The sequence below is a fragment of the Phascolarctos cinereus genome, unplaced genomic scaffold (genome assembly GCF_003287225.1).
Source record: "Phascolarctos cinereus isolate Bilbo 61053 unplaced genomic scaffold, phaCin_HiC Scaffold_9;HRSCAF=440, whole genome shotgun sequence".
In the NCBI taxonomy this organism is placed as follows: Eukaryota; Metazoa; Chordata; class Mammalia; order Diprotodontia; family Phascolarctidae; genus Phascolarctos; species Phascolarctos cinereus.
The window spans coordinates 109,132,092-109,148,707 of NW_027556402.1; the positions used below are offsets into that span (position 1 = coordinate 109,132,092).

The window sequence follows — 16,616 nt, forward strand, 5'->3', positions numbered from 1 at the left end:
GGGAAGCTGTCCAATATGACCGCTACCTTCCCTTTTGGAGGCAAGGTCATTAAAAACAAACAGCCATAAAGGTTCAGGACCAGATGAGGACATTCAGACACTCATACAATCATTCTTCGCCCATCCAGAACACTAAATAGTCCCATTCTCACCCCCTCCCTCCCCTAGCCCACCCACTAATATCCCACCCACCCCCTACCCCAACCAGGTTCAAAGCAGGGATCCGAATTCTTGCCCAACAGGTTTACTGTGTATTCCTGGTCACATGAACACCTTCCTCCCACCCCAAGTGGGGCAAAGCAACCCTAAGGAGAGTCCATGGATACCATGGACAGTTCGTCAACGTCCATAGGCTGTGAACTAAAGCAGCTTGACATAGTTTTGTGGGATCAGTCCTCTCTTGCCATTCAGAGTTCCTTCTAGCCAGCCAGGTTCCCTTGAAGTTTGAACTGAAAGGGAAGAGGAAAAACAAAATAAAACAAAACAAAATGTTTACTAAGATGCCTGAAACACTAATATTCCTGTGTACCCAATGTAGGAGGATCATCACATCAAAGCTTTCAAACTGGAAAAGACTTTACCAGTCATTCATCCAATAAGTATTTATTAAGTTCCTACTTACGTGTCAGGTACAAGGCTAAGTGCTAGGAATGTCAAGAAAAAAAAAATCCAGTCCAATCACCCTTATTTATCTTACAGATGAGGAGTGAAGCCCAGAAACACTGGGTAACTTGCTCAAGGTCACACGCAGAAAGTAGCAAAATCACATTCAAACATGGTGTTGGGCATACAGTAAGTGCTTAATAAATGCTACCTCCACGTGCTAACTTCAGTTCATTTTCTTCTTTACCATGGGGGTGAAAATTTTTGAGTCATCCAGAAAATTCCATAAAATGGGAGCTAGGACCTGACCTTATTAATCCATCATCAGCAAGGGCACTTATTAAGTTGGGTAGAAAATAGGCTGGGAAGCCCCAGCCCACTCCAGTAGTTGTAAGTCAGTAGTTATAGCTACAGATTGAGTGGTGTGAAGAGCACCAAGCCAGGGCCCAGTAAGGGCTGGTGTATGAAATAAGGAGAAGACAATGGTCCTTGCAAAGCTGTGGAAAGCAAAAGAGATGCCACGTGCCTGGAGAAGCACAAACAGCATCCTGATTTTTGAATATAGGGAAGAGAACAAAGTCTGCAAACTATAGGCAAATGGACTTGACCTTAATTCCTGGGGAAATTCTGCACTTCATCATGAAAGAGAGAAAGAACTGGTTATTTGACGACAGTGAGCCAACATGGCTCCCGAAAGAAGACGTCATGCCAGAATGACCTTATTCGCTCTTTGGACGTGGTTTATTTAGCTGGGAGATAAGAGAAATGCTGTGCTGGCCATTTAGGTAGGTTTTAATTTTTCTTTCCTACTAACAAGCACTTATTTTCTCTCCTTTCCCCCACAAACTGGGGAAACAAAAGAAAAACAAAAACATAATAAAAACGCATAGTCAAGCAAAACAAATTCCAACGCTGACTTTGTCCAAAAACATCCCTCTTACTCTGCATCTTGAGTCCATCACCTCTCTGCTAAGAGATGGTGAACAAGCTTCACCACTGGTCTTCTGGAATCCTGCTTGGTCATTGCATCAGTCAGAGTTCTTAAGTCTTCCAAAGGTATGTATTTTTACAACATTGTTGCTAACGTAAAACTAAGCCTTTGACAAAGCCCCAATATGACTTTTATGGAAAAGACAGAGAAATGTAGACTGGATAATACAATTTGATGAATTTGGAACTGGTGGAATGATTGGACTCAGAATAATCATTAACGGTTCGGTGTCAACATTACAGAAGGTCACCAGTGGAGGACCCCAGAGATCTGTGCTTGGTCCTGTGCTGCTTAATATTTTTATTAAAATCCTGGATAAAGGCATAGATGGCACACGCATCAACTTTGCAAATAACATGAAGGAGGGAGGGACAGCTAACACACTGCCAGGCTTTTGGCAAGCTAAAGCAAGGGGCTAAATCTAATAATAACAGAATTCGGAAGGTATAAATGTATGTTGTATATCTTACATTTGATTTTAAAAAATCAACTTCACAAGTATAGGACATGGGAGGCATGGGTAGACCATAATTTGCCTAAAAAAGATCTGGGGGCTTAAGGACATTGCAAACTTAAGTAGGAGTCAGTCTGGCCAAATGAGGAAAACGTAATTTGGGCCTACGTTAAGAGGGGCACAGCTCCCAGGACTTGACAGGTGAGACTACCTACCACCTACTCTGCCCACATTAGACTCAGTCAGAAGTTCTACGTTCACAGTTTGGGACATCACATTTAAGATTGTGACCTTAAGTTAATTAAATTAATTAATAATTATAATTGAATTTGGAGGGTATGTGTGCAATTAATTAAAGATTAATTAAGATTAAGATAAAGATCACATTGATGAACTTGAAAATAATCCAGAGAAACGTGGACAGGACGGTGAAGGGTCTTGAACCCTTGACTCATAGAAGGGTCAGTCAAAGGACTTGACAATGGTTAGCATCAAGAAAAGAAGATGGTAGTCTTCCAGTATCCCATGGACTGCCATGAAGGAGAGAGACCAAACTTATTCTGTCTGGCAGAACCAGAAGCAAGGGGGGCAAGACAGAAAAAGACAAATCAAAGCCTAAGTCAAGAAATGATTCCCTAACAATCAAAACTCATTTGATGAGCAACTGAAGCTCATACTAGATGACATCAAGGACCTTCACCATCCAAACTGGCCTCCTCTGGACACCCTCCAGCTCTGTATCCTCCCCAAAGTGTGGTGGTGCCCAGAACTGAACATCGTCCCTCAGGGTGTTGTCCAGCCAACAGAGTACAGTGAGACGATGGCTTCCTTAATCATGGACACTTGGTCTCACTGAATGCATCCGAGCGTTGCAATCCGAGCATAGGTTTGTGCTGCTAGAGGGAGATAACACAATGCTGGATTTGGAGTCCTGGGGCCTAGGGAAAATCACGTAATTCCTCTAGGCCTCAATTTCCTCATCTATAAAATGTGGGGTTGGACTGGATGACCTCCAGAGGCCTTTCTGGCCCGAGCTTATACAGCTCTGTTGAATCTTATTAACCTTACAAGTTTACTAAAACACCCCAGATCTTTTTTATTTCTAACCCCAGACAAAATTTTAGATATGGCTAACCAAACAGCCTCTATTTTGTACTTGTGAATTTATTTTTTTTTTGGAATTTAAGTATAAGAATGTACATTTCTTCCTATTTAAATTCAACTTATTAAAACTCAGCCATAGCTTTTTTCCAAGCCTGATTCTCATCCCAGAGGCTAGAGATGCCAGGTCAGCAATCTGAACCTGGGAAGACTCTTCTGCTAACACTCACTGTGCCTTCTCCCTCTGACAAAAATAACTTCCTTGGTTCGCTGTCACTCCCTTGTCCTTCCTCAACCTCTACTCTTAGCACCTAATTTTCTCCCTATTTCTAACTATCCGGTGTCCAAAGTCTTTGATTAAGGTCCCAGCTCTGCTTTTTCACACTTGTGTGACCTAAGTCAGTCACTTCACAGACCCGGGCCTCAGTTTTCTCATCTGCAAATGCGGACTTTATATTAGCATTTAAATTATTTTATTTATATTTTTTATATATTAGTTTATATTAAATTCGGGGTTTATATTAGTATTGAAAGCTTGACAACCTTTAAGGTCCCATCCAGCACCCTTCCCCCCACCCCTCTACCTTATCCCAAGCTTAGAGACACCAGTGCTCAAGGGAAGGGATATGGCTAGCTCTCTAGCACGCAAACTAAGGGAAGCAGTCACCATTCATCTCAAAAACACTTAAATCCTAGCAACTCCATTGGCTTTTTGAAGGAAGTATCCTGGGAATCCCGTGGGGACTCAGGCTTGAAGTTCTAGAACTCATGCTTTCCAGTAACACAAATGCCGTCTTACACCACTCACTACATGATGAGATTTCATATATTTAGAGATCTGTCTAAATAAACTCAATGATCCCCTCCTCCAGTGTTACAAGGATGAAAGAGGAATCATTTTTCAAACAAGTTCAATAGGACCACATCAAAATTCCCCACTGCCAGTGTCTCCCATTTTGTAAGAGCCTGGCAGAGCAGAGAGAAGGCCAGCCTCAGAATCAGTCCTGGTTCAAATCTTTCCTCTACAATCCCTTGACCTCTCAATGTCCCGAGGCAAATCTCATGGGTAGGGGAAGAAACGAAATGTTCATTTATGAAGCACCTACTATGTGCTAAACGTTTTACAAACATAATTTCATTTGCTCTTCACAACAACCTTGGGAGACAGGTACCATTATGATTCCCATTTTATAGCTGAGGAAATTCAAGCAAACAAGAGGTTAAGTGATTTGCCCAGGTATCTGAGGCTGGACTGAACTCAAGTCCTCCTGATTCCAGGCCTAGTGCTGTATCCACTAGATAGCTGCCTCTAGCTTCCTCTAGCTCCTAAAAGGGATTTCTTAATCATGAGTTCAACCAGCTTCTAACAACACTTTCTATCTATATATGAATAATCTACCTTCTACCCTACAAACAAAAAATCCCTCCAAAATTATAAACATTATAAAGCACTGGACTTGGGAGTTAGGAAGACCTGGCTTCAAATCCTACCTCAGACACTTACTAGCTGTATGATGATAGCCAAATCACTTAACCCTTCTGTGCCTCATGTTTTCTCATGAGATCGGGACTCAAACCTATGAACCCATGACCTCTATTGTCATCAGTAGCTCAATAAACACTGGACTGACGGATGCCAGTGTGAGCCATAGCTCTTAACAACAAACATCTAAATGCTGCTCCAGATAACCTTGCCTGCTACAGACGGTGGTGGTATGTGTATGCATTTTATTATAGATTTTCTCTCTCTTCTCTTCTGTCTCTCTCTCTCTCTCTCTCTCTCTCTCTCTCTCTCTCTCTCTCTCTCTCTCTCTCTCTCTCTCTCTCTCTCTCTCTCCCCTCCCTCCCTCCCTCCCTCCCACCCTAAATATATTCAGGCTAGCCGAGCACACCAGGCTGCTGTCTACGGTTCCACAAGCAATGAAAACCAATCTCACCACCGTCCCCTGGCACTTACTCCTCCTACTGAAAACGCTACTCAAAACGCTACTCACAGACAGCATTCTTTGTAGACCATACATAAAGATCAAGGAATCACAAAACTGGGAACTGGAAGGAACCTCTGATACCATCTGGTCCATCTCCGTTTTATAGATAAGGAAACTGAGGCCCTGGGAAGATGGGTGACTTCCTCAGAGTCACAAAAATAATGTGGCAGAGGCACGATTTGAACCCAGATCCTCTTACTCTAGACCTGGTGTTTCTTCCGCTGTTCCATGCTTCCTCAAAGGAATCTCTTGCACTATTTCTTGTGCCCAGGCCACAGTTAGAATATGTGGCAGCCTAGGAATGAAAAGGCATATTTCAAGCATGTTGTACTGTGCTAAGCCCTAGAGACACAGAGAAAAAAAGTAAGCTGGCCCCTTCTCTCTGGGAACTCCCATTCTGATGTGGGGGAGATAGTACTGCAAGTCAGATGGAAAGGCCCAGTGGTCCTTGGGGGTATAGCAGCAAAGTGAGTAGTGAGCCCCTACTTCCATATGAGTTCCATTGATAAAAGCATCTCAGTTTCTGAGGTTGAACCCCTTGACGGTGTTAAGGACTTGGGTGGGAGAACTTTCTTTTCTGGGTCTTTAATACCTGTGGCTGCTGAGGAGGCAGGGTCCCCCCAGGGGCAGGGTGTTTGCTAGGTTGGATCCCATGAAGGTTGCTTCTCTGGATGAAGGCTACAGGGCCAGTGGTGTGGGGGACTGGGAGGCTGCCCTCCTTGGTGCTCTCAGACTAACCTCCCCACCAGTGGCAATTGGTACAGGGAGTGGTGAGCCCCATCTTCACAGGGATTGCTCCCCTGGATAATGGCTGGCCTGGAAGCAGATCCTGTTGGCTTGCTTATATCCGCTCTGTATATTTGGCTCCCTTGAGACGGTCAGTATTTGGATTCTTTGGAGATTGTGGTTTTCCAAAATATGTAGCCTCTACCATCCTTAGGAGGACATATGTGTTTTAAAATTTAAACATATGTTTTTAAAATTTACAATATTTGGTTTTTTCATACTCTGGCAACACAAAATTTTTGACCTGGAAGGGACCTCAAGGGACATGGAATCCAACTCGTACCTGAGACATCTTACAGGATTATATTATGTGATTTCTAAAGTACCAAATGAGGTATCATATTATTATTGATTTATTAAATTTGTGAATGTATTCAGTCATTAAATATCACTATGAGAAAGCAATGATAATAATTATGATAACAGTAATTGACCTTCTGAAGGAACCCATTCCGTTTTGAGATTTAACTTTAATAGTTAGGAAGATTTTCCAACAAACATCAAACCTAAATACACCTCTTTTAAATTTCCCCCCACCGCTCCCAGGATCAACTTGGGATTGTAGTTTCCCGGATATCATCCAGCCTATCTTCCTATTACATTCTGGGCCCAACTCATCGGCCATCTGCAGTATGTCTCAGATCTCTGTTCTGATGGGCTCACTCTGTGGGCTGGCCATCTTCCTCCATGCCTTACTCAGGACCTTTTTCATCGTTTAGTTCTTTCTTTATGGACCCAGACCAGGCACTTAACACATTTTTGTTGATGGGATGTAACCATAACTTGGTAGCCCTTTTTCCTGGAAACATGCCTCAGTGCTTCCAATACCTGTGATGTCATTGGTGTGCTTCCTCTGTAGGCTGTAGGAGACTCCTGGCCTTTAGAGAGCAATTTCCCCAAAAACTTTGACCAAAAGAGACATCATGTGAGGAGGCAAGTCTTTTCATCAGCCTCTCTGGTCTTCACCAGCTGTGTCTTTGAATGACAGATTTATAGTTAGTTGCTGAGCCCATTCTTGACACCTTGTAGGACCTGCTAAGAGTACAGTCTGTTGGCCCAGGTCTCCCTACCTCAGGCACCAAGAAGCCATCAGAGTAGTGTTCCAATGCTGGAGTGAAAGGCAGGTGTCTACTCTGATTCTTAATGACTCCACAGTCTCTTTTGGGAACGCGAGCGTCTTCTTTCAGTGTCTCGAATAAGGTGAAATGTTTTCTGTAGGTTTTAGTGCCTGTCTCTTTAGCAGTGTTGACATGATATCGAGAAACTCAGTGTCCACAGGTATCCTTAGGAACTACCTCTGATTTGTTTGCCTCGTTTTTCTCTCCCTGTAGTCCTAAGTTAGTATTATTTTAATGGTGTGGGAACTTCAAGTTGCCTATAGAGAATGCAACTCTCTGATGGCCTTATAGTCTTACAGAGTAGCCTGAGGCTCAGAAATGTTAAGTAACTGTCCCCACCTCACAGAGCTATGAAGTATCAGAGGCAGGATTTGAACCCAAGTTTTCCCAACTGAGACACTGTCCACTATACCATGCTGCCCCTTAGGAGCCTAACTTCCCTTTAATACTTCAGATTTGCTTCATACTGATATAGCCATGCTTCAAGAAACTGGGCTTGAAGGTGATTTCCCATCATTCTTCCTGCATTATGCGTTTCTCACAAGTTTGAACAGTGAGCCCAACCCTAGCTATAGGTAACAGCCTATTTGGTGCTTGGCCTGTACAAGGAAGTCACACATTTTCACACAAGTGTTTAATCTGATGTTCATGCACAAGAGTGTTCAGAAGGTTCTTCATCTGGTCCAGCATGTGTTCTTTAAAAAAAATCCCAGCACTCATGTAAAAATGCATAGTTACATGTTACCTAGAATAAGTGGAAAAAGATGGATTTGCCCAAGACCTGCACTGGCATGAAGAGACCTACAAAAAGGCTTCTAGTATGGGGCCAACCTTCTGCTAAGGTCCAGTGGTGAACACAGACAAAAAGCAATCAGGATGAGAAGACGTGAATGGGTTAAGATTAGTACCAAGAGAAGGAGTGTGTACCTTGGGAAGAACACAGTTCCATTGATGTGTGTGTGTGTGCGTGTGTGTGTGTGTGTGTGTGTGTGTGTGTGTGTGTGTCTGTAGATAGGCACAGGCTGTGATCCTGACCACTACACATGTAGTGTGGTCAGGATCAAAGCCAGTGATGCTGGCTTTGAGGTGCAATGGTTAAATGTTCCTCACTTTACTGCCACAGTCACCAAACTCAAATGTGTTGCCTGAATTCACTGTATTAGATGGTAGAATCATGGATTTCAAGAGAAAAAGAACTCCATGTTCACTAAGTCTAATTCCCTCATTATTCAGTTACAGGAGTTGTGGTCTCTGTTGGCAAAGGGAGTTCTCACACCATTAAAGTCATACTGACCTAAGACTACAGGGACATAAAAATGAGGCAAGCAAAGCAGAGTTAGTTCCTAATACCTGAAGACACTGAGTTTCTTGACATCATGTCAACACAGCTAAAGAGCTATGGAGAACATTTCACCTTCGTTATTTCAGACACTCCACAAAGACCTTCATTCCCCCTTAAAGGACTGTGGAGTCACTCAGAACCAGAGCAGAGTCGTGGTTTTATCTCTAAGAGTGCTCTGAGGAGCAAACTAAGGCCCTAGAAAATTAAAGGATTAGCCCAAGTAAGTGGTAGGGGCATATCTGAACCCACATCCCATGATTCTGAATTGAGCATGCTTTCGACCTCGCCATACTAACTGCCTGGTAGAGCTGCTGTGAGATAGTAACTAAAGTGCCAGACTTGAAATCAGAAAGACCTGCGTTTTGCTTTTGCCTCAGAGGCTTACTAGCTGTGTGATCCTAGACAGGTCACTTGACTCTTCTGGACCTCAGTTTCTTCTTCTGTACAGTAAGAAGGTTGGCCTCAATGACTTTTAGAATTCTTTCCAGATTTCAATCTACTATCCTATGCCTGGGTTCCTTACCAGGTGTTATACTCATTTTGAGCCAGCAAGAATGGAGCCCCTACCGAACAGCTCCTGTCCATACTTACCGTCTTCAAAAACTGCTCCTATTTCAAAAGACAACTCAGAACTGTGCTCCGCCTCGCATGGATAGACAGCCCGAGCCTTCCGACTCACAGCGCTGAAAAGGAAGCATCAGAGGAACACAGATGGATCAGATGAGAAGGACCTGTGAGCAAAGACCTCCCCCTTCTGCCCACCTTTCAGCAGGCACCTCCATCTCCCCAGCTGGGCAAATCCCTCCCAGGCAAAAAGGACAGGGAAGTGAACGAACATCAGGAAAAGCCATGGTGTCTGATTCCCAAGTCAATGACGGGTTTCAAATCCAAACCTTCACCTCAGGGAGCTCTTTCTCTCTCTCTTCTTGCCTCACTGGCTGTCGGTGGGCTGCTCTCCCCCTACCATCCCACATTGTAAAAACCACAGGGGAGAATTCCTTCTTAAGCATTTCAGTTTATCTATTAGGGGAACAGAAGGCATCACACCAGAGGGGGAGAGAGTGAGAGAGACTGGTGCACACTTCAGGCACTCAGTGAGGAATCCCTAATGCAGATCTGCTTGAGCTGAAAATCTACTCCCCGACTCCCATGGGAAGGGAGAGGTCTCTTCCACTGCCTCAGTCTGTCTTACTTGAAAAGACTTTCCTACAGAGGCTGGAGGAGAAAGGGAGAGGTTAGCCTTTCATCGTCTGACAAAGCATCCTATGGGAGCTCCAGGGAGAAGGGCATGCTGTGAAGGGCTCAGAACTAGGGATGGGAGCCTGAGGACGGCCAGGCTTCAAGCTCACTGGGGTGAATAGTAAACAGCAGAGCGGAGCAAGTATGTGAGCACGCCATCAAGGGAGAAAATCACTTAGGGAAAGGTCAAGGACTTCAATTCTACTCTTGGCTCTGCTGGAGGGAGAACTGATGCCCTCTCTGGGGTCCAGGTTTATGTGCTTGAAAACAAAAAAAAGCAACATAGCTATGGTGGAAGAAGAGAGCTGGCCCCAGGTCAGAGGGACTCGGGGTTCAAGTCTTCCTCCTGACACATAATGGTTGTGAGGGGCAGCTAGGTGATGCAGTGGCTAGAGCACCGGCCCTGACGTCAGGAGGACCTGAGTTCAAATACGGCCTCGGACCAAACACTTGACACTTACTAGCTGTGTGACCTTGGGCAAGTCACTTAACCCCAATTACCTAAAAACAAAAAACAAAACAAAACAAACAAACAAAAAAATAACACACAATGGTTGTGGGATTCTGGACAAGATGCTACCCCTCTCAGTGGCAGCCAGGCAGCACAATGGATAGGGTCTGGGCCTGGAAATTAGGAGGACTCTGAGTTCAAATACAGCCTTACTGGCCATGGGCAAGTCCCTTAACCTGTGTCTGCCTTAGCTTTTCTGAACACTAAAAAAGGGTTAATAACAGCACCTATTTCTGAAGGTCACTGTGAGGATCAAATTCGATAATTTTGATAAAACACTTAGCACTTTGCCTGGCACACAGTAGGTACCAAATATAAGTTTTGCTTTCTCCCCCTCTCATCCTCCCCTTATCCCCAATCTATGGGTCTCAAGTTTACTGGCCTTGTAATGTAAGAAGGTCATGTGAAAAAAAAAATTCTCCTTAGAGAGTGAGAGGTAGGGAAAATTCATGAGATTATAAAACATAGTAAGTTCATCTCAGAGAAGCTTGGAATCACAGGATTAGGAGAGCACCATGAGGATACTCCCGTCTGAGGGAGAAACTCAAGGAAAAGGGTTCTTGATTATTTTTATTTTTTCAGCCAAAGACAAGGTTTATTAGAACATCCGTCATACTGGGCAGACTCTTAAAGAGTCTGAACATTAGTAGGCTATTGGCTAGATTATAAGAATCTGAGCCATGGCTAGATTATAAGAATCCCAGCATCTTAATGCAGACAAGATGGACAGAAAGCCTGTGGGAGGGATCTAGAAGTGACCAAGTAGTTTGGGGTGACAGGGAGGAGATCTGGATGGGTGGGGAAATGCCAGGGGCCACAGGGAGGTAAAACAATGGAGGGTAGATTGGGTGTAGCCACAATGAAAGGTCAGCTGATGGGATTATAGCTGAAAAGGGTTCTTGAGTAGGTACTAAGCACAAAGCTGATAGATATCCAGGGTCCTAAAAGCTGACCTTGGGTTACCTCCTTCTGATAGGAGGCAGCAAAGGGAACCAGTGAACTGAAGTCTTACAGTCATAAAGACCTGGCTTTGAATGCCTACTCAGCCCCTGTCAAGTCTCTTAACTGGGCCCCAGTTTCCTAATCTGTAAAAAGGAAAGTAGTCCCCATACTACTACATGCCTTCAGAGTCTGTTGGGAAGAAACCACTTTGTGGAATGTACATAGTTAAGCCACATTCATTCATTTCTTCCCTTTGACCCCTGGTGGATAACAACATAACCCCAAATTCAGGCCCTCCATCATACCTTTCTGTTGGCTTGTCAGCCACAGCAGCGGAAGGGGAGAAGGAGAAAGATGGTGACATCGGTGATGAAGGGGTTGCAGCTGTGCTGGTACTCAGGCTTGTAGGAGACTGTGGATTTAGCCACTGGACCATGGGAGGGCGGGCCTGACTTGGGCTAAGAGCAAAAAGGTGAAAGGCAGGATTGACAGAATGTTCAACATGTGATGATACAAACCTACCTGGCTGGAATGATGCCAGGCCTATCTCCAAATGAGGGGCAACTATGCAATTATGGCAGGACTACACTGATCTTCCCAGCCCTACGTATCCTCCTTATTCTGTATTTTCTACCCTTATATATTTCTCTTTGAGATATCACACTAAAAAACCAGATTTCCTTTATGCCAGTGACTCTCAGCAGAGACTGGGTAAATATGAACTTGCCTGGGTAAGCCAAAGGCAGTGGTATCTTTAAAGAAATAGAATCCCATGGGTCTAAGGCAGAGCTCTCTGGGAAGGGGTGAGATGGGGATATAGAGGGAAATGTAGGTGATGTAAGCATAAAAGCCATCAATAAAATTTATTTTTTTTAAATAACCCATCTGAACTTCCTCAGATCAATAACTGACAAGAATTTCAGAGGCTCTTCTACCCAGACCAGGCCCTCTTATCTACAGTTCCCTGCAGTCAATGCTTAGCACTTTTAACTTTCAAAATCCTTTCCCCTCTATTTTCTCACTTGGTCTCCCACTTTTGATGCGTTAGCATTTAGATGGACATTAGAAAAGAACAAAGGTTGGCATTTGCCAAGGAGGGGCCCGAGGTAAAACTACCCAAAGGAGGGGCAAATTAACACCAGAAACCACCAGAGGAACTAAACACTCCACAAAATGTTCCATTTTTAAAAGACGTCCTTTTGACCACTCTAAGAAGACCAATCACTGAACACCAGTGGTTCAATAATTAACCAAGCAGAAGTAATTTCTTTTTTTCTTAAACTCTCTCCAACCAGGCACTGTCTTTAGAATTATAATGTACCCTGCTGGCATGAAGGTTGTCCTTTTCCCCTAACCTGAAACCAAACTCAACAGGGCCACAATCAAACTCATCATCTCCCCATCAAGATCAGCTGCCCATACCCACTTGCCCATCTTAGACAACGGAAAAATATCATTTTTTTTTCAGGCTCAGAACTCCGTAGCCATCTATGGATTCCCTTCCCCACGATCCCTAAGCCCAACATGTTACCAAGTCCTGTTATACTTTCTACCCAATGGTCTCTCGTATTTGTCACTTCCCTACATTCCCGCTATCATCACACTCTAGAGTCCTAGGTCATTCACTCCATGGCTAAGCTACTGGGCCAGCCTCCTAATCTGGTCTCCTGGTTCCTCAGACCCTACTACAGTCAGTCTATGTGATCCAGATAGTCGTTCTTTCAATATAGCTTTGACTAGGCCAGTTCTCTCCTTAAGAACCATGGCTTTGCATGTCTACTAAACTAGTCTACATTCCTCCTTCAGGCTTTCAAGGTCCTCCAAAATTAAGCCACCAATGAATCAGGCAGTGATGAAGCTCTATAATCCTTGGTTTCCTCATCTGTAAAATAAGGATGTTGGCAGTCCAATCATCCTGGAAAACAATTTGGAGCTAAGCCCAAAGAGTTATAAAACTGGGTGTACCCTTTGACCCAGCAATACCACTACAAGGTCTCAATCCCAAAGAGATCAAAGAAAAGGGAAAAGGAGCTAATTGCATAAAAATATTTAAAGCAGCTCTTTTTGTGGTTGTAAAGAACTGGAAATCAAGGGGAAGCCCCTCAAGTGGGGAATGGCAGAACTAGTTGTGGTATACGATTGTGATGGAATACTGCTGTCCTATAATAAACAATGAGAAGGATGGTTTCAGAAAAACCCAGGAAGACTTATATGAGCTCATGCAAAGCAAAGTGAGCAGAACCAGGAGAACACTGTACACAGTAACAATACTGTAAAGATGAACAGTGAAAGACTTAGCTACTCTGATCAAGACAATGATCTAAAACAATTCCAAAGGATGATTAAAAAATACTATTCACCTCCAGAGAGAGAGATAATGGACTCTGAAAGATGGATTGAAGCCGTGGCAGTGCTACAATTTGAACCCAGATCTCCCAGACTCCAAATGCAGGGATTTTTACATATACTGCCTCATGACCAGGTGGATTGTGGGGTGAACAATTTTTCAGCCACAGCAACTAGTGGAAACTAGCCCAATCTCATTTTTTAGATGAAGAAAATAAGCCTCAGAGAAGTTAGTTACTCTCTCAAAGTCATAAAGGGAGAAAAGAGAAAAGCTAGACTGGAACCCAGATATTCCTAAGACTAACCCTCTAACCGACACTCTACACTGCCTCTCTTAGAGACTTAAAGGACATTTACTACACAGAGGCAGGCAGGTAAAAGACTAAAGGTATTACAATTCTTTCATCCATCATCTTATTCTTTGAATACCTTATTTATTTTCCCATTCAGCCACACACTCACGGCTAATAAAAGGGATTTCACCTAAAGCAAAGAATCCCATTAATTTAAAGGTGAGCTGCATCACCAGCTACTAAATCCTGGGATGGCCAGAGCTAGTGATTCCTTAGTGTTGACTTACTAAAAAGGAAAAGGAAATTAAATTAGTGGAAATAGGAAGGGATGATCTGAGCTGAAATTTCAGGTCAAACATTGGGCCCTGATGCCTCCCAGCAATTATCCCAGGCGCTCCTCAGAGAAGAGGAGGAGTTGTTCTAACACACCTCCTATCTGTTTTTCCAAGTCATAAAGAATCCAGGGATTAAATAACAGCCATCCATCTGCCTGGAGGGAGGACAGATAAGGCATGAAAATAAAACAGGAGAGGTTATATTTATAAGGGCCTTTCAAAGGAAAGATCTAGGGAGTTTTACCCTTATTTCCTGATTAATCCTCACATCTTTGAGAGGCAACTTTTATAGAATAGAGAGAGCTCTGCCGTGAAATTACACCCTTGACACTGTCCCTCCCACCAAGTGACCTTGGGTAAGTCACTTCATCTTACACAGCCTCAGTTTCTGTCTCTATAAAATGGGAATAACCAAAACAGGTAGCATAGCTACCTCATAGAGCCATTTGTGAGGGTCCAATCCATTCATCACGGATTTATTAAGCACTCAGTCTGTGCCAGACACTGGAGACACAAAGATTAAAAACAAAACGGCCCCCGCCTTTGAGAAGGTTATACTCTACTGCAAGAGAAACACACGGACACAGAGAATAAATATATAACACAGACAAAGAAAATGCGAAATAGTGGGAAGGGGGATAGCTAGCACTTGATTCCCCATGACATAAGGATCAGGTGAAGGAAGTGGGGATGTTTAGCCTGGAAAAGAGAAGATTCAAGGAGGATGTGATGGTTGTCTTCAAGTATTTGACAATCAGTTACACGGAGGACAGATTATACTTATTATTATTTCTGGCTTCCGAGGACAAAACCAGGAGGTATTGGGAAGCTACAAAGCAGCAAATTTAGGCTTGATATAAGGAAAATCTAACTAATATAGCTTGTTTTTCTTGTTCAGTCATGTTCCCATTTGGGGTCTTCTTGGCAAAGACACTGGGGTGGTTTGCCATTTCATTCTCCTGCTCATTTTACAGATGAGGAAACTGAGGCAAACAGGGTTAAGTGATTTGCCCAGGGACACACAGATAATAAGTGTCTGAAGCCAAATCTGAACTCAGGTTTCTCCTGACCATAGACTCGGCACTCTATCTAGCTACTCCATTAACATAGGTAGGGTCCCAATTAGTGCAAACAATGAATCCCACTGCATATTTCCCTTCAACTAGATTCACTTATCATATTTTAGATAATTATAACTTTGGTGTGATTTTGACTATGGGAATGATTCATCATTCACACTAATCAGGGCTAGGATATAAATTAGCGCTACCCAACAGTGGGCTGCCTTGAGAGACGTTGGATTCCTCTCCCTGGAGGTCTTTAAGCAGCTGTGGCCAGACGACCACTTGTCAGGTATGCTGAAGTCATGAAGAATTCTTTTTCGGTATGGGGTGGATTAGATGGCCAGTGAGATCCCATCCAAATCTAAAACTGCTGGGATTCTGGCCTTCATTCAAGCAGCCACAAGGACCCCTAGAGGAGCTGTGTCTCATCCAACCTGGCAAGGTTCCTGCCTCCCACTCCAATATCAGTCCATCAGGTTCACTGACTTAGATGCAAACAAATTCTCTCTACCACCCTTAAGAAGTCTCCATCCAATTTTATTCACCAAGCAATCAGCCTACTCCTCTATCCTAATCTCCACAAATGCCACATGACCTCTACCTTTTCAACCAAACTGTTTAACGTCAACCTGGCTGTCCCCTGGGTCTACCATATCCCTTGAAATCGGATCTTCTGAGATTCACACCTCTCCCCATGCTCCCAGGCTCCCAAGGCCAGGAACAAGCACAGATCTAATAGCTGTTCCCGTGATCTACACCCACTGCCTCCCTCTTGCTGTCACCCAGCCTTCTCTGAGGCCTCCTCCCAACCTTTGCAATGAACCTTGAACACCTGGCTCACATTCTTCCTTTCCCTCCCATCCCCTGCATTATCCTGAGAGACCTCACTATTCACACTCACGGTCTATCTAGCAACCTGGCTCCTCATTTTGTAACTCTTTCATCTCCAGTGACCTCCTTCTCTACTCTACGTTTCTTAAATGGGGAATCATCTTACCTTAATGCCACTATTATAAAGGAATATAAAGGATAAATATATTAGTTAATCCCTCTATAATCAAGAGTACCCAGTACCTGGAATGCCCTCCCTCTGCATTTTCAGCTTTTGAACTCCTATCTCTCCTTTAAAAGTCCACTTCAAATGTCACATCCTCCACAAGCTTTCCCTGAGCCCCCTAGTGGGCAACTCCCCTCACAGACCTAACCTAGTACTTTGTTTCTGAAGTATCTAGTGCATATATCATATAATACTGTATGCTATAACACCCTAGAGGTAGCATCACACCCTCCCACTAAGACATTAAGCGTCAAGAAGTCAGGGAATCTTGACTCATCTCCACAGCACCTCCCCCAAGCATCTTCCCTTCTTCACACAGTAGGTACTTTATCAGACAGTCAGTTTGTGTCTATTAAGTGCCTGCCACCTTCCAGGCACTTGAGAAAGGCAAAAGAAAGCCCTGCCCTCAAGGAGCTACAGACTAGAGGGAGAAACGACATGGAGAC

The 16,616-nt window shown here is 43.7% G+C and overlaps 1 protein-coding gene across 2 annotated transcripts in view; it reads right to left on the reverse strand.

Annotated features, from left to right (window-relative positions):
- Positions 1–228: 228 nt before the first annotated feature.
- Positions 229–16,616, reverse strand: part of ARHGAP10 (Rho GTPase activating protein 10) — a 374,232-nt gene continuing 357,844 nt past the window's right edge. For both annotated transcript variants that reach the window (XM_020994057.2, XM_078148947.1), the window contains exons 21-23: positions 11,381–11,533; positions 8,975–9,066; positions 229–449 (exon numbers count right to left, since the gene is read on the reverse strand). In XM_020994057.2, the coding sequence (XP_020849716.1) occupies positions 361–449; positions 8,975–9,066; positions 11,381–11,533 (334 nt within the window). In that variant the 3' untranslated portion in view covers positions 229–360. The remainder of the gene's footprint in view (positions 450–8,974; positions 9,067–11,380; positions 11,534–16,616) is intronic.